This window comes from Balearica regulorum, chromosome 2 (assembly GCF_011004875.1).
Source record: "Balearica regulorum gibbericeps isolate bBalReg1 chromosome 2, bBalReg1.pri, whole genome shotgun sequence".
Lineage (NCBI taxonomy): Eukaryota > Metazoa > Chordata > Aves > Gruiformes > Gruidae > Balearica > Balearica regulorum.
The window spans coordinates 18254873-18274197 of record NC_046185.1 but is presented as its reverse complement, the minus strand read 5'-3'; the positions used below and the strand labels follow the sequence as shown (position 1 = coordinate 18274197).

Sequence of the window (19325 nt, the reverse complement as noted above, 5' to 3'; positions counted from 1 at the left end):
CCTTAACATTAATGAATGAATCATAGTTATTGCAGTCATTTGAATAAACAAGAATAAATAACAACCAATGGTATAAAATATAAAACAGCATCCTTTTAGTAGAATACAGTTTGACAGAGTTGTATGAATATTCAAAACAAAGTGTTGTAAAATGGTTTATAAGAAATTCATCAAACATTATAGAAATCCAAGCAGCAATCCTGGGTACAATGATTTTTGGTAGGCACTCTCTATTACGGTAATAAAAAGTTTAGATTTTCACAGAATTATTAATGTCTGAAAGGGACAATAACAGATAATTCACACTGGCTAACACACAGCATTTATGAGTCATGCTATGAATGGAAGACAATGACCTACATCAAATAAATTACTGAGTTGCCACTGAATAACTCTGATATGAAATCGCTGTAAAACTAAAAATTACATTTCCTTAGAAGTGATTCTGGAATGTCTAAAACTTGTATCTGAGGGCTGTGAAATTTGAATTTTCCCTAAAATGAATGGATTGTCCCTAATAAAATCATGGCTTTATATATATATATATATATTTAATATTTTTTTTTAATATTTTTGTTTTCATTGCACTATGGTAATATATTCAATTTAAAATCATTAGCTGTAAGGTTTTGTTTCCATAAATTATGGAATATATAGATAAAATCAATGTGAAAACACAGTATTTCCAAATTATAACTTCCTCTTGCCTTGTAGGTCTGATCCAAAGTTCATTGAATTCTGTTAGAATCCACCAACTTCAATGGGATTTCGCCATGCTTTGTGCACGCATTATGACAAAATGCTGAAGGAATAAAGTGATGTGATACAATCTAGATTTAACTAGCATGGATTGAAAATGGACTCTTACATTTTTGATATATGGATTTGATTACTAATGTTACTGTAAACTGTACTTTTTAATTGGAAATATTAAATTATGTTTTCACATTTGAAGAAAATGTAAGATGGTCACTCTTTTGAATGATCTTTCACAGTAAGGAACATAGCCACATGACAAAGCTCAATTCATACTAGTTTCTTGATTGCAAAATTTGTCTAGTTGTATGATTGACAAAAGAAATGTAGAAACATTACCATTTGTGAGTATTGTTAATGGAAACAGAGAAAAGGAGCTTGACTTGGAACATGAAAAGCAAAATGTGAAGCAGGGAAGGAAATTCATTCAATAAGAACATGACATTTTAATTTTTCTTCTGTGGCATGAAAAGAGTAAGTTGTACTTGCTGATTTTGAAATACTACATCCTGGACTTAAAAAATAAACCCTTCCAAGAAAAATAAAATACTAAACGGGCTGAATAAATGAAATGAAGGAACAAACTCATGAGAAAGATGTAGCATATGACTGTTAAAGAGAAGTCAGTGACCTATTGTCTCCTGTAAGTATAGCTTTTATTTTCTACCTATATCTTGTTTTTAACCCAGTCCCTCTATTATAGTTTTCATAAAGCACAGAAATACTGATAGTGGATGCTCCTCCAATATATGCAAATATGTTTTATGTTTTAGAATAACCTCCTTTTTTAAAAAAGCAAATAAACTGTGAGTAGCACTCATGGAGTGCAGCAATTTTTTTTAAAACTCTCCATGGTATACACGAAGAAAAATTCTGATCCAGTTTATGAAAAACAAAATCAAAACAAAATAACCACAACCCATTCTTGTCTATCATCCTCAGGAAAAGGTGACCCAGTATATCCTGAAAAGTGTGCTTTAATTTTTTTTTTCTTTTTTTTTAATCAGTGAACTGCGTGTGCACTGTGTTGTGTGTCAATTTCCAGACTTTGAAGACATATCATTACCACATTATACCATTGTGCAAACGGTGTTCAAGTTGGGGTCAAATCGTACTGCTTTCCCTTCCACAGACTTTGCATTTGTGTCATACATTGGGTTTTCAAAAGCAGCTTGTCCATTATTATTTTCATGTACAGAGCATCCTGTATACTGTGTTTTAGGTGCAGTCCTGTAAAAGAAAGACAAAGTATTTGTAACTGCAATTTTCCTCACTGACTTGATGTGTTTTAAGAATCTAAACATAATTTAACAATATATCATCTCAATTTTTTTTACAGTATGTGTGCTAAGAATTAGTGCTCTATCAAAGTTTAAGGGATTTATGGTTCATTTAAAATGTTGTTCACTTGAAAAACTAGTTAACAACTTGAGAAAAAGTAGGTATTATTTCCACTTTGATGATCAGATAATTAATAGTTAAGAGTACAAAAAAATCTTGTAAAGATGCAATAATTCCCCAGCCAGATGACTGAGATTTTCTTTTTCCCGTCAAAGACTCAATAAGTTTATCAAGAATGACTTTGTGCCTGAAATGCTTTCTTTTTTCACTAGGTAACTCCAAATATCAAAGTTCAATCCCTTGAAAACATTTTGTCTATATTTTTATGCAAAATTCATACTGTATTGTAAATCATCAATATAAAATGTAAAGACAAGTGCTTACAGCATGTAGTTAATAACAAATGTATAAAAAAATTACATGAGCACTTTTTCATATTCTGAAGCAGTTAAAAAACAAGTGGTACCATTTAAAAATGATGGTATGTGTTTAAAACTAATGTTATCCTGCAGACTATATTACAATTATTATTGTCAGGCTACCAGACATATACCACCATTTTGACAGTTAGTAGGCAATGAATTCTCTTGTCATTAAAGTGATTAAATTTTCTTTAGTCATCTAAGGCTTCAAAGCTATAAGAAAAGATTACTTGACACTAAATCCAAAGAATACTGGTCTTGATAACATGAACAAAACTGATGAACTCGGACTAATGAAATTGAGAAGACTGGTGGCTATATAACATAATTGCATATGAACTAATAATTTCAGATGCAGAAACAGTTCCATAATGAAACCTCTCAATGACATAATACTTGCATATACTTGCAAGCCAATAAAGAGAGCAGGCATTAAAATAAATTATTCAAGATATGAATCTTAATTGTGTCACATGTAAAAAAAATAATACAGGCAATCTACTGTAAGTATACACAAAGTCTATTCATTATATTATTCCCTATATGCCAATAATATATAGAATCCATTTACTTATCATAAAGAGAGAAATTTATAATATTTATATAGGTAGGAATGAAAGTATGACATGGTACAATAAACTGATCTCTCAGTCATCAAGCCAGACCTTAATGGAGGTAGGAAGAAGTGTCTACATGCATAGTTTGCAAACATTTTGTGGTTTTACAGAAAATTTTATTTATACTAACAAAGACTGAAGTCAATAAAAACACCAGGTCATACAGGAATACTATATACATAATCTGTACGTACCTTTGTTTATAAAGATAAAAGCCAAAACCAGCAAATATAAGGGCAAAGAAAGGCACAAGGATAGCAATGGCCACTGAACTACTGTTTGTACCATGTGGTTGATTAGAAGAATTTGAACCCTCAGACATGTTAAGACCTAAAAAGAATAATAAGAAAAAAACAAGTAATATAATATACATGTCTGTTACCCCTGGCACGTAGTACTCTATAAACTTCAGAATTCAGTAACACCTTATAATTTGGTCACCATAATGTGTTCATCTGCATACATACAGCTATATGCTGAGACCACCTGGAAAATAAATGTAGTGTGGTATACCATATTCTGAATAAGTGGATGCAAAATGTCAGGAGAACAATACATATACTCTGGTAAAGTAAATATATACGATATCCAAGATTTGGATGTTATTAATACACATTAATATACTGTGTAACAAAAAGTCAAATTTATAATAACACATATGTTTGATTGTGTTACTGATTGTATATTTCAGAAATTAATAAATACTCTGTGTATAAAAGGCAAAAAATATTTCAAGGAAAGGACAAATCACATGATGAGGCATACTGAAAATTCATCATGTTGATTTCATTAGGCACTGCTATTGATACATAGACTGAAACAGGTAGGAACAATTATGAAGAGCTAAAGCCAGATATTGATGAAAAAATAAGAATATGGTCTCCTGCATGGTTGAGGAACACATTATCTAGATTATCTACACAGACAAGATATGCACCTTTTTAATGTGAGGAAAGGAATACCAGTGCAGCTTCAAAGTTAATTTTTAAGCTTTGAACTGGACCTTTTAAGAATTGCTTAGGTCATAATATTTTCTGACTTCTTGATCTTACAAGGTAACATATAGAAATTTTTAAAAAAGAAAGACCAACCAAACAAAAAGAAAGAAACATATAATCAATATACTAAAATACAGAAATATAAATTAAATGTTCAGAAAAATAAATTAAATGTTGTGAGGAAAATTGTATAGGACTAGCAATCAAAATATTTTGTTTCAGAGAAACTAGCTGTGTTTGTGTGCATGAAATAATGAAGTGGTAAACATGCTAAACAAAATGTGTTCAATGATTGTCTCTCCATAACTGTTTTAAAAACTATATTAACTACAATTAATTCTTGTATAGAATTTAAACCTCAGAGAACCATTCTGTTCCTAGAACATATAAATCAATAAATGTACTTTCAATATATTACAGAAAAGAGTCTCACAACTACAACAAAAGAAATGAAACGAAAAGAAATGAAACAAAAAGGAAAAGAAAAGAAAAAACATATAAAAATCAAATGAAGAAATACAATTTTCATAACAGTCTATCAAAAGGAGGTAATTGGTGGCAAAAGGAGGCACCCAACATGCCTTCAGTAAAGGCAAATCTGCCTGACAAATTTGGTGGCATTCTATGATGGAGGCATGTAGTAATAGGACAAGAGGTAATGGCTTTAAACTAAAAGAGGGTAGGTTTAGATTATAAGGAAAAAAATCTTCACTGTGAGGGTGATGAGGCATTGCAACAGGTTGCCTAGAGAAGCTGTGGATGCCCCCTCCCTGGAAGTGTTCAAGGCCAGGTTGGATGGAACTTTGAGCCACCCAGACGCACTAGTGGAAAGTGTCACTGCCCACGGCAGGGGGGAGTTGGAACTAGATGAACTTTAAGGTCCCTTCCAACCCAAACCATTCTATGATTCTATGATTCTGTGAAAATAGATCAGTAAAGGTTAGGTGTTGACCCGCTGGGAAGCAGTGCTGCAGAGAAGGACCTGGGAGTCCTGGTGCACAAAAAGCTCTCCATGAGCCAGCAATGTGCCCTCATGACCAAGAAGGCCAATGGTATCCTGGGGTGCCTTAAGAAGAGCATGGCCAGCAGGGTGAGGGAGGTTCTCCTCCCCACCTACTCTGCCTTAGTGAGGCCACATCTGCAGTTCCGTGTCCTGTTCTGGGCTCCCCAGGTCAAAAAAGACAGGCAACTACTGGCCAGAGTCCAGCGGAGGGCTACGAAGATGATTACGGGACTGGACCATGTCTCCTATGAGGAAAGGCTGAGAGAGCTGGGTCTGTTTAGCCTGAAGAAGAGAAGGCTGAGAGGGGGTCTCATCAATGCTTATAAATATCTAAAGGGTGGATGTCAAGAGGATGGGGCCAGACTCTTTTCAGTCGTGCCCAGTGACAGCACAAGGGGCAACGGGCACAAACTGGAACACAGGAAGTTCCATCTCAATATGAGGAGAAACTTCATCACTTGGAGGGTGAGCGAGCACTGGAACAGGCTGTCCAGAGAGGTTGTGGTGTCTCCTTCTCTGGAGATATTCAAAACCAGCCTGGACGTGATCCTGTGCAACCTGCTCTAGGTGATCCTGCTCTAGCAGGGGGGTTGGACTAGATGATCTCCAGAGGTCCCTTCCAACCCCTACCAATCTGTGATTCTGTGAAAACACTTTGCCAAGGAAATTTTGCATTTTAATTTTCGTTAGATGACTTTCAAGTATTTTGAAGAAGTTAATAAAGGAAAATAACTCTTTTTATCTCTTTTTATATTCATTTAAAGGAAATATTTCTTCATAAAGATAGTTCTAATAATTCTTCTTAAAGAATTTACATATGCAAATACATTGGAAATCAAGATCCCGAGACGTGCATTTTACTATGACTTAGAACTGTGAAAAAAGAAAAAATTGCCTTTACCTTATACATTCATTAATAAATTCTTCCAGCACATTCAAGAACTAAAGAATTTCCTGGTTTTACTGAAAAAATAAGAGTGGACAATACTTTGTGGCTGAAAGACCCTACTTTTGCATCCACATAGGAATTTCATGTGAAGATAAGTATTCCAAGGAGCCATTACGTTAGTGAAAAGTAATTCCTCTTCTAAGAAATTCTCAATAGTATTTTATCATTCAAGAATTCAGTACAAACTAAATTCAAATTCTTGTTGAAGGAGAAATATCACAGTTCTTAGGACAGTATCAGAAAAGTAAATGAATTTCTTTTTCTTAAAAAGAAGAATGTTATTACCAGAGCTCTGTTATCAGAGCTGTCTTCTCCAAGAAAGGATAAATAAAGACTATTAGTTTGGTGTAGAACTGAATGTATAGAAACAAAAAGTCAATTTTTAGGAAATAAATGCTTATCAAGTAATATTTTGTTCTTACCAGTAACATAAAGATTTACTTACAAATATTTAGTAGTTTCATTCTTCTAGCAAACGCTTAGGTGAAATGTTTCAGTAGCATGAGCCAGATACCAGAGCTATTGTATAGCAGAGCATTGTATAACATGGGCTTTCTAAATAGTTATTAAGATGTGAAACTAAATGCATTTTGCACATATTCATAGAAAAACATTGCTCAAAACATTACAAATATATAGCTATACTAAGCAGTACATTGCAAGGTGTGTCTAAGTCCTTACAACTTCTGACAAAACACTCTTTGCAAGTACTACTTAAATGAGATTTTAAAGATATGAATACCTCAATATTCTATAAAATGTCAATACTGATAACATCCTGCAGATACCCTTAATACTACTGGATATAATTAAAGAGAATATAGAACAATGAACTGGCAAAAACTTAGAATTTGCTGAATACCTAATCTTTGAAGTCCAAATTGTCCATAATCTTTACCCTGGATGAATCCTTGAAAAACATATGTTGCTCCATCAGGTTCAGCAGAAACCTGTAAACAAAAAAATGCTTTAGACATCGTGGCTTATGGTCACATATACTACCTTATGCTACCTTTAACTGTATTATATTTTAAAAACAAAAAAACCCCTTAAAGTTTCTGGCAATTCAAGATGTCAATATTTCTAAGCATCTTACATACTTCATAATTATCTGATTTGTTTAAGTAGTAGATGGCAAAATTTATATTGTAGATAATCCTAAGGATGCAAGTATTGAGGTTGTAATATTTACTTTAAGAGAAAATAAAAAAGACCTTGCATTCAATTGTTCTTTCTCAGTGCTTATCCCAATAATTAACTTATTATACATCTGTAAACCAGAAGAATATTGAATGAAGTTTTGGCGCAAGAGTAAAATAGGCTAGAATAATTTAAAAGACTTGTGGGAGGGAGGAAAGGGTTGTAATGCTATGAGTATCTCCCTTGTTAGGGTAAGTACATTCTAAGCTAACACATTGTATTCAAATGTACAGGTACTTGCTTCCCAAGATACTTATTAGGTTTAAATTCAGTGGTCCTGAGGCAGGTTCCTTTAATATTTTCCCTTAAGCTTCCCTTTCTCAAGGCAATAGTATGTCTTCAGCAATGACCTGAAGCTATGTTTTCACTGAAGAAAGGGTGCATTTCTCAGGTGAATTTCTTACTTTGGGGTAAAGCAGCCTGTTTGAGCTATTCCAAGATTAGAAAACAACAACAACAACAAAAAACTACTGGTCAAATAAGAACAGTATGTAAATAACATATGGAATGTAGGGACTGTACTGTGTATATTTGTGCATTTAGAAGTCTAAAAGTAAGTTTCTTGCCTTTACCATATTTTTTTTCACCTCAGGATCATGCTCATGAAGTCACAAACAAAGGAAGTTAAGCCCTTTCACCAGTATATTTATTGTTTGAGAGATTTAGGGTTTTTTACTTTGGTTTTGCACCTTTTTAAAAATTATTATTGAAGTAGTGCCACAAGTTATAAAAATATGGATTTACGTGTACACTTCAATGTACACCTCTTGTCTTCTTTTGACTTGCAGCCATATTGGTGTCCCAGTCGTGCATTAGCAGTAGGTGAAACAAGAAAACAGACAGATTCCTTGAGAAATGAAACAGTGTAATAGGGATGTATGAGTGTTCATCATCATCCAAATTATTTTAGGCCCTTTCTTTTCTGAGAAATTTGCTTTCTTTGGCAAATAAAGTGTCTCAGGCCCCTGACACACTCAGCTTTTTCCAGCCTTAGTATTATCTTGGGTGATGTTTTTTTTTCCTGTCTGTTCTGTGAAGGGATTTCCTTTTCATGGGCTGTTGCTGCTTCTTTTTACCTCTCTGCTTCACCTTTCTTCCTCTCACTTATATGCTCTTTTCTTCTCCCTTTTAAAGAATAAGCTCAGCCCCAGAACCTCCAAGAGGCTTAGTGCTTGATTGGAGCAACGTATCTTGTTTTTCCCATACATGTAACAGTTCAGCTTTTCATGTTATTTCTAAAAATATCTCCAGAAAGTAAAATATGACTGCTAGCCTAATCATAAAAATTGCTATTATATTAATATGATATTTTATTATATTATTATAAATTGATATTATATTATCACGATGATAAAATGTCTCAATATATTGGAATAAAATTCAAAGAGAAGCAAGAGAAAGGCTTCAGTGTTAACATGCATTATAATTGTGCCTACACAGTATGACTATTCCCATATATTCCCTCAGGCTGGTCTCCTATATCTTACTATAAATTTTTCATTTCATTTAATGAATCAGCATTGCTAACAAGATTCCATTTGATATGTCTCAGAATTTTTTGGGTGTACAACACCAGCATGATTTCAAACAAAAAAAAGCTTTCGCTCTCTTTTGTAGCAGAAATATACTCACAAAACCATCCATAGCCCATTTTTCCTCTTTCAACTTGCTCACAGATGTATGGGAGGGTGCTTTAATGAGATATATGTGGAGCATTAGCCGAGCTTCCTGGCTTTTATACACTCCTGTAGAACAGAGTTTCAAAAATTTTTATTTGTGTTGAGTAGAGGAATAATTTCATCTTTAAGAATAAGCATTTAATCTCTTGCCATAAAAACGGAAAGCAGGGATAAAAGATAACACTGTTACCAACATTTTAGTTTAGCAAGAGGCATTCTTTTGTGAAATTATTTCAATTATTAGAGGATTTCAATCGAAACTGGTTTTAGCTTAGCCTGTACAGAGGACAGAAGGGAAACCCTGTACACACAGCTGTTACTTAACAGTTATGGTAACAAGCCTTAGAGAGAACAAACACTGACAGTAATCTGATTTGAGATGGAAAATACTGTTCTGGATCAGGCAGACTGTATTTGAACCTCGCATCCCAACTTTCAAAATTTGTAATTTAGTTATCAGGTAAAGAAGGTGATAACAGGAACATCCACATCTAAATTCTTTTCCCAATGCTGGTGCTAAATGAAAAATTTCTTAATTTGAATATATACAAAAAAATAGAATTGTTCTTCATCAGTCATTATTATGACAAAGTTTCTCCCAGACAATAAGACTTGTATATGACCTTATTTACTTTGTAGACATAATTAATTGACTCATTTTCATTCCTGCAGAAGAAATATTTAGAACACAAATAACCTTATTTGTTAATTTGGAGAATGAAAATAAAGTAGTACAATATCCTTAGTGATTTAATCTTCCATTACAAAGACAATCGTAAATAGTGACAATACAGTCTAGAATTTTTCCCCACATTTTTAATCATTGTTATCAGTTAATGGTTCAAACCTTAAGACTTTAAACAGAAGACCTCTCTAGTCTGATCATTTCCTTTCTGGCAGAGCACTGGAATTACTGTTCACTTCATATGAAATCTATTTGTAGAATCATGCAAGGTTATATTGCACTTTACATGACCGAAAGCTAATGATGGCTAAAACTTTAAACAGAAACAAAACTAAAACCAAAACCAAGAAAAAAAAAAACAAAAACCAAATAACAAAAACCTCAAACAATTATACTCCCACCTCTAAAAATTCCACCAAACTGAAATTACAATTCATTGATTTATTAACTCAATAGTTCACAGAACAGGTATTATACTGTTATTGAATTAGACTTAAACACTGGTTTTCATTCCTCTTTTTTTTTTTTTTTTTTAATTTTTACTGACTAACAAATGTGGATGACTTCAGACTAGATTTAGTTAGTATGTGTTAGCTACACATGAAATAACCTAGATCTCTTTTTATTAACTGAAAACTCCAATAACATTGCAGTACCCTTAATTTTGGTAATTTCCCATTTTTATATTCATCCAAATTCCATGATGTGAAAAGAACTGAAGACAGCACTGAGGCATAGGAGAAGGTACTGTATTGGGTTTGCATGGCAAGGTTTTGGTACTGGTGGAGCTGCAGGGGTGGCTTCTGTGACATAGTGCTAGAAGCTTTCCCCATGTCCAACAGAGCCAATGCCAGCCGGCTCCAAGACGGACCTGCTGCTGGCCAAGGCTGAGCCCATCAGAAACGGTGGTAGTGCCTCTGGGGTAACATAGTTAAGAAGGGGGGAAAAAAACAACTGCACAACACCAGCAGCAGTCAGAAGAGAGGAGTGAGGAGATGTGAGAGAAACAACTCTTCAGTCTGCAAGGTCAGTGCAGAAGGAGGGGGAGGAGGTGCTCCAGGTGCCAGAACAGAGATTCCCCTGCAGTCCATGGAGAAGACCATGGTGAGGCAGGCTGTCCCCCTGCAGCCCATGGAGGTTGATGGTGGAGCAGATATCCACCTGCAGCCCATGGAGGATCCCACAGCAGGGCAGGTGGACACCTGAAGAAGGCTGTGACCCCATGGCAAGCCCGTGCTGGAGCAGGGTCCTGGCAAGACCTGTGGCCCTGTGTGTGACCCACACTGGAGCAGTCCATTCCTGAAGGACTGCACCCTATGGAAAGGACACGTAGAAGGGACCTACACTGCAGCAGTTCATGAAGAACTGCAGCCCATGGGAAGGGCCCACATTGCAGAAGTTCATGACAACTGTCTCCTATGGGTGGGACCCCACGCTGGAGCAGGGGAAGAGAGTGAGGAGGAAGGAGCAGCAGAGAAAATGTGTGATGAACTGACCACAATCCCTATTCCCCATTCCCATGTGCTACTTGGGGGGGGAAGTAGGTAGAGAATTCAAGAGTGAAGTTGAACCTGGGAAGAAGATAGGGGTGGGGGGAAGGTGTTTTAAGATTTGGTTTTATTTCTTTTCACCTTACTCTCATTTGATTGGCAATAAATTAAACTAATTTCCACAAGCTGAGTCTGTTTTGCCTGTGATGGTAATTGGTGAGTGATCTCTCCCTGTCCGTATCTTGACCTATGAGCCTTTTGTTATATTTTCTCTCCCCTGTCCCGCTGAGGATGGACAGTGATAAAGCAGCTGATAGTGTCTGAGCTAAAAAGCAGACTTCCTTTTGTGTTAATGCTGCACTGAGCTCAAATGAATGTGCCTTGGTAGGATAGGGTTTATTCAGGACTGCATTAACTTTATCAAACACTGTGTGATCACTTCAAAGAGCTTGGACAGTGTGCATCTAGAAATCATTTGGAAATTGGGAAAAAAAAAATCAATCACTTCTGCCATTGATGTATCTTATAAATGTATGTTAGGAAATACTTGCATGAGGCTGAAGGCTGTGTTGTGTGTACATGGGCATGAACATTATGTATGTAGATGGAAACAGGAGCATAGAGAAAAATTACCCACAGACCAAGGCATCACTGTTCTCTGCTAATTTACAATGGTGGATTCACAAGCATTTCTTGGTGAAAGGCCGATGTGCTTCTTCATAGCTGGAAATTGGTTTCCCAGTGTACAAAAGAGTGTTTAACCTGAGCCAAATAAAGAAGTAAAAGCTGCACCTTTCTCTTCTATTAATCCCTATAACAGCATTGCTATTCTCACTCATGGTAACCTGATCAAAAGAACATGCCCATTTCTAACCTGTGACAGACATGTATACTATAATTACAGCAAGCACAGGTGCCAAAATAAAAAGAAGTAAGAAAGGATGCAGCAAATGATGGAATGCAAACCCAGTAAGTGTTGCATGGGGAGAAAACTACTTTTCATTTCAGAAACCTACAAGTTAAGTATGGGAGAAATAAGCTTCCTGCCATCTAAATGTCCTACTTGATCCATCCCTACTTCCCTTGCCCTGGATATTATTTCAGTATACAGGATCTCAGTTTTCTATCTGCAAAACAGGGAAAGAAAATAATATTCATTACCTCATGACTTGTGCAATGCCTGTATGTAGAATGAAAATGGGCATTTGCAATCCCTTCTGTGCCCAATTGAGGGAACCTTTTTATTTGGAGGAGGAGGTTATTTGGGTGAGAAAACACAGCTTTTACTTTTACTAATCCTAAAAATATGAAATATTACATCCGCTGCATGTAATACCCTCATAGAAATTACATGGCTGAAACTAAACAGACATCATACAATAGAATAAATTCACATACAGTCATGACAAACATGATTACCAGTCAGAAAATATTTTATGAAACACTCAGTCCATCTATGGCCTCTCAAGTGTTATTCTTCAAAGGACACCTACAAAATACCTCCAACAGACAAACCTAGTGACAAAAATTCACTGCTCTGCTAGATACTAGAAACTAAGAGCTCAACAGAGACATGGATTCTTTGGTCCATTACATTCTTCCTGTAGAACACCCCTCTCAGAAACATATGCGCTGAACTGTCCTCCCTCTTTTTTTTCCAACAGGTTAACGTTCTGTCACTTATGTCCTTGCTAACACCTCTGGATAAAGAGTGATGTTAAAGTACTTCAGTTTAGAAAGGGGTCCTTAAAAAGATTAAAACCAGCCTATACGTAACTGCAATTTTTAGGCTTCTTCAGTCCTTGTAAAAAATGCTGTAGACAAAGTGTGAAGTTTCCCAAAACTGAGCGATAATATTAATTTCATGTGTTTCTTTTATGCTTATTCACACCCCTGTGCTATAGCCTGCAACTCCTGTGGTGTGACAGGCCCATTGTCTGCATGGCTGAGATGTCTCGATCAAGGGACTTAGAGTTTGGAAAAAACCCAAAAACTATAAACCCAAACAATTTTTTTGTTTGTTTGTTTGTTTGTTTGCTTGCTAGTCAAGCCATATCTGTAGTTACTGTTGATGGTTCACAGCTAGAGATCTGTGCATATTGTGTCAACCTAACCAAGGCAACAGTGCTGTGTGTGGCAGGGACTGTGGAATATCATAAACCAAGACTGCAACCAAAGGCTTCTTCTGAAACCATAGAATGAAGGGTAGCTACTTTTTTCAATTATATCAGCTAGTCTAACAAGTGTCATCTCTCCTTGCTCTCCATGTTCATTAATTATCTCTGCCTTGCTAGGTCAACACATATCAATCTCATCATATTGCTTTTTAGTCATTAATAGGCTATTGTAGGGAAAATGTATGATTAAGAAAATCTCAGGAACAGTAATTTAAGTTTATTTATAATATTTAAGAAAGAAGCATGAGAATTAGGATGATTCTTTCACTCTTCATTTACTATTAACTCCAAATATAATAAAAACCTGGGAAATTAAAAAGGAGGATAGAAGGAAAAGTTGGGAAAACCCCTACCCTTGACAAGGAACTGAACTAGAATGAAGTTTTCTTTGATAAGCTGAGAAAGTTTCCAGAACATGTTAAAAGTTTAAGTGTTATGCATAAAGTTACAGGGAACCAATGTATATAAGGCAGAAAAAATTAAATGGAAATTACTTTTTCTTATCCCATACCTGATAGCAGCAATTCCATATTGCTGTTTGTAAGTGTTGCATTTACTCTTCCTGAAGTTGCATTGAAACTGGTGACTGTCAAAGTCATGGGCTGTTTCTTGCTTTTGTAATTGTAAGATCCTTTCCATATATAATTTTGGGCAAATACATCATCAGGAACTATACAGACATCAAACATGTTTCAATACATTTTGCAATATTTAGTACTTAGAAGTCAAGCATCCAACAAAATATGTGATAAATACTAGCATTTTCTCTACTTTACCTTCTTTATTTTTATGTCTATTAAGCATAATCTTCACATATAAAGCATAGAAGCCTGGCAGGAACATTTATGAAAGAAATCTATTTGTACTGAAGAACACAACCACAACTGTACCTTTATTTGCTCCTTTCCTCAAATATGGACATTTCCTAAAATCAAACCAACTTCACAAAATCTAATTTAACAGCTGTAATCAAAAGACCAGATTCCTCTCATTGCAGAATCTTTTCTATGCCAGCATGGACAGGCAGGAACATACAGCTAGGATTAAATTTTGTAGAAATTAATATTGATTTAGATATCAAAATATTCATAAGCATATTTAAATGACACTGAAAGTTTATAAGTATCTTTATTACCTAATCACTTTTTCTAATGAAAAATTTATATAAGATGTTTTGTCTTCAAATGATTAAAAACATTACGAGCTTCACCAGGAGAAAAAAAAAATCCCCTAATTTAAAATTTAGAGATCATAGGCTGCATGGAGAATAAATATGCTAGACTTAAACATTTACATTTAATATTTATCATTATCCTGCTGTAAAATGATTAAGTAATGCTATTCCAGCAACAGTAAAGTTAAAGAAAAATAAAAATGTTAGCTATCCAGTAAAAACAGATACACGCAAATCTTTAAAATCTTAACATGAGATACCATTTAAACAATTAAATTGAAGGTGACTTAGGATGGGTTTACTGCACTTTCCAAAGGAAATGCCTGGAACTTAGCCATATAACAAATAATCACTATTTAAAATCAGCACTTTCACATTAGTTGGAGTCACTCATGCTGAACTTAGAGCTCTGAGTTAGTGTGTGTGTTGGGATCCCAAGTCACATAAACACAGAAGAATACTTGCCCCTTTCTCTCTCAGGATATCCCAGTATTCAATACTGGGGCACACTGGAATACCCGACAGTCTTCCTTCATCATTTATTTTATGGGTCACAGAGATAGGCTGTCTTCCCCATGGAGAGTAAAGAGCTTTCCTATTTTTTTTATTTGTGTACGTATATCTACATATGCATATATTTTGTGACAAGTAAACACATAAAAACAAAACACCCTAATACTGGGCCTACAAACTGCAAGCAAAGAAAGTGATGGTGCCAACAGTCTGATGCTATTGATCTGTGATCTACCTGAAATTTATTTCACTACTTTCAGGAAAACTGATCTTTTTGTACAATCCCAATTAATTGCAAATAAAGTACATAAAGTTTCTCAATGAAAAGACTGATAATATGACTCCGTCATTGACAAACATAGATTTGAAGTAGTGTACAGCCTGTTAAACAGAGAAAGGTTACTCTTGTACCTAGTCAGGACAGCCAAAGATCATAGAATGACAGAATGGTTTGGGTTGGAACGGACCTCAAAGATCATCTAGTTCCAACCCCCCTGCCATGGGCAGGGACACCCTCCACTAGACCAGGTTGCCCAAAGCCCCATCCAGCCTGGCCTTAAACGCTTCCAGGGAGGGGGCATTCACAGCTTCTCTGGGCAACCTGTTCCAGTGCCTCACCACTCCAACAGGGAAGAATTTCTTTCTAACATCTAATTTAAATCGACCCTTCTTCAGCTTGAACCCATTACCCCTTGTCCTGTCACTACACTCCCTCATAAACAGTCCCTCACCAACTTTCCTGTAGGCCCCCTTCAGGTACTGGTAAGCCGCAATTAGATCTCCCTGGAGCCTTCTTTTCTGCAGGCTGAACAATCCCAACTCTCTCAGCCTGTCCTCAGAGGAGAGGTGCTCCATCCCCCTGATCAGCTTCATGGCCCTCCTCTGGACTCGCTCCAACAGCTCCATGTCTCTCCTGTACTGGGGCCCCCAGAGCTGGACGCAGTACTCCAGGTGGGGTCTCACCAGAGCGGAGTAGAGGGGCAGAATCACCTCCCTCGACCTGCTGGTCACGCCTCTTTTGATGCAGCCCAGGACACGGTTGGCTTTCTGGGCTGCAAGCGCACACTGCCGGCTCATGTTGAGCTTCTCAGCAATCAATACCCCCAAGTCCTTCTCCTCAGGGCTGCTTTCAATCCATTCCTCGCCCAGCCTATAGTCGTGCTTGGGATTGCACCGACCCATGTGCAGGACCTTGCACTTGGCCTTGTTGAACTTCATGCGGTTTGCACGGGCCCACCTCTCAAGCCTGTCAAGGTCCCTCTGGATGTCATCCCTTCCCTGCAGTGTGTCGACTGCCCCACACAGCTTGGTGTCATTAGTAAAGTTGCTGAGGGTGCACTCAATACCATTTTAACAAATCAGTTAAAATTGGAGTTGACTTCAGTCAAACTTGAAGAGCCTATATCCTCTCGGCTAAAATAAGCTTTTTTTGAAGGCTAAGTTGAAGGCTAATACTGAAGTATTTAGGTAAAGTAATTTAAATTAGCAATATGTAAAAGAAGTGCAAGACTATTAAAAAAACATGTCTTTAAACTATTTCTGGGTGAGTAATATAGTTTCTGAATAGGTAAATTGCATAGGATTTTACACAGAACACAGTGATTTCAGTGAAACCAATAAAACTCATCACATAACAGTTAGAAATAGTATATGGATATAAATAATACTATATAGTCTAGACAGACCTAAACATTGGGGAATAATTTAATTAATTATGGTTTTGTTCTGTTCATGTGATGCCTAATCTAATACCCTTTATTCATTCCAAGCAATTCAGCACAGACTCACTAAATCGATTCTTCTTGTCTTTTCTACAGAACTTGTTTAAAACTATATATATATACACACCAACGTACTTACCACTTAGTTTGGGACTTGGTGTTCCCAAAGCTGGCCTGGGGTCCTTCACTAATATTTTGGAACCAGCTGTTAAATAGAATAAATGACAAAAAGACAAATCAGTATCAAATATGTTACTCTGAAATTAGGAAGATAATTTTCATAATGGAAATTATTTGTTATAAAGGATATAAGATGATGTTTCAAACTCAAATACGAATGAGATTTCAGTCAGTATCAAGCCATAATATCAGAGGAGCACATGCCCACTGATTTCTTCTGTTGCCACATTTTCTCGTAAGTCAGTCACCTGGATGCTACCAAGTCATTTGCAACACCCAAAGAGTGCAGGCGTTCACTTCAGAATCCACATCTAAGAATTCACAGTCCGGCACTCTGCACCTAATATAAGAGATATGTTCTAATATCTCATCTAAGGCAAGTTATGTCATTTAAATTGGGATCCACACAAAATAGCACTGTGAATAGTGCTTTGACTGGAAGCAATGTAACACCAAACAGTGACGAGATACATAGCAAGAGTGTTTTAAATCAGATTGCTTTCCAGGACTTAATTATCTTCAACAGTACTGAGTGAGACATCTTGTGTTCAAGACTGAAAACCCAAAGATGTATGTTTAATCTCTAACAATGGAGGAGGAAGTCACTGTTTCTTTAAAGAATAGCAACAGAAAGAAAGAAAGAAATGAGGCTGTCCACAGTATCTCCAACTGCTCAGGTGATTTGAGCACTGGAAATTGGAGAATTTCATTTCTTCTCTGCTTAGAGCAGGAACTCTTCAATTGCTGAAGATGATGAACTAAATGCAATGGGACATTGTCATTTCCTGCAGCTCAATCTGTTTTATTTTGCATAAACTAATTTGGATTCACTGGGCTATAAAGAAGACACAATTCTGTCTCCTAATGTAGAATACTTTCATGCAGCACTAGGCTCCATTCCTTGTTCCAATGGTTATTTTAATATTCTGTATTTCGGATCTTGGCTTAGAACCCAGGCCTTTTCTCCCTGATTGATACTCTTAAAAAATAGACAAGAAAAGCAACTTCCTTCTCCATGAGTGGAGTATTTTTCTGCATAAAAAGGAAATTTTAGCAAGAAGCACTGAAAATATTTTTCTTGGCAATACCTTTTAGCTTATTACAGAAGGCTTGCTCTTGGTATATAGATTAAAACTGGTAAGAAACAAGGGCAGGGGTTGGAATTCAACCTAAAGTTCTCATGGCCTGTTACTACTGATTGATTAATCTCTATTTCTTCTCTGTTTTGAAGGAAACTTACTGAACTTCACTGAACATGGTTGACCTGGAGGGTATGCTTGAACAGCATATGCTTTTTGACTACACTAGGGTCAGGTTAGAAATATCTGGATCATACTTTACAAAGCGCTTTAGTATAAAAAGCTGCTGAGTCAATCAGCCTTGTCAAGGCGGATACATTTCTAGTCAAGTTCAGAACTGAAATTTTAATCATAAAATAAAATTTAAATACAAATTTAAAAAAAAACCCCAAACTAAAACAAGTTATCTACGGAGTTTAATTTTCTAGGTATAGATATTTGCTGAGTAGGACTGTCAAGATTGCGGTATTGTATTTAAAGGAACAATTTCTGGTTTAATTCCCCTAAAGATCCTTTTAGAACTCTCAAGTCCAAATGCTTTATTCCTTTCCATCCATTTCCAAGTTATTTTTGTAAAGTTCACAGTCACAGGTGAACAAGCTGACCTAGTGCTCTTCTCCCGTCCATAGGAGAGAGATGTTTCACCCCTTTGTAACAGGTAAAAATGAAAATACTTAAGAGATATTTGACTTCATCTAATTAGAGTTAATACCTCACAATATGTTGCTCATATTTAGCTTTCTCTGCTGCTGAAAAGCAAGAATCAAGACCTCTGATCCTAAAAATTTTGCATTTCTGTAGTATTTTCTCAGGACTTGGAAACTAAGTTATATGACAAGGTAGACACACTTATAGTTACCACTTAATACTTTTTAAAAAAAATTCTCCTAAAGGTTGCTTATTCTCAGATAGGACAGCTACTACTACTTGTTTCAATATCATCAGTAGAAAACTCTTGGATCAAAATACAGCCCATGAATCACATTTGGCCTGACATAACACTTCCTGAGTACTGAACAAGTCATAAGCTTCCTGGCAGCTTCCTTTCTAACACTCTCCCAAAGCTCTGCTCCATTTTCCCCCAGAATTTGCCTAGCACATAATGCCAGGACACCTGTTTTTTAGTAATACAAAATATTAATTTCTTATTTCCCTTCCAAGTAGCAGTGACTGGCTATATAGCCTTCAAATGCCTCTGTAAGAGCGCTGGGGATAAACACATCTGAAACATTAGCTATCAGTAATCTGAAAGGTCCTTTAATTATTCAGGAAATAGAATTTCAAAGAGTTGCTATATTGAGGTTCTTTCTTATCTCAAATGAAAAAACACCATTCTCACCA

General features: G+C 36.0%; 1 protein-coding gene across 1 annotated transcript in view; it reads right to left on the bottom strand.

Moving 5' to 3' along the window:
• Nucleotides 1-43: 43 nt before the first annotated feature.
• CSMD3 (CUB and Sushi multiple domains 3) overlaps nucleotides 44-19325 on the bottom strand; it is a 727509-nt gene continuing 708227 nt past the window's right edge. The window contains exons 65-70 of the mRNA XM_075743489.1: nucleotides 16865-16930; nucleotides 13829-13987; nucleotides 8919-9031; nucleotides 6949-7036; nucleotides 3331-3466; nucleotides 44-1986 (exon numbers count right to left, since the gene is read on the bottom strand). Of these exons, the coding sequence (XP_075599604.1) occupies nucleotides 1827-1986; nucleotides 3331-3466; nucleotides 6949-7036; nucleotides 8919-9031; nucleotides 13829-13987; nucleotides 16865-16930 (722 nt within the window). The 3' untranslated portion in view covers nucleotides 44-1826. The remainder of the gene's footprint in view (nucleotides 1987-3330; nucleotides 3467-6948; nucleotides 7037-8918; nucleotides 9032-13828; nucleotides 13988-16864; nucleotides 16931-19325) is intronic.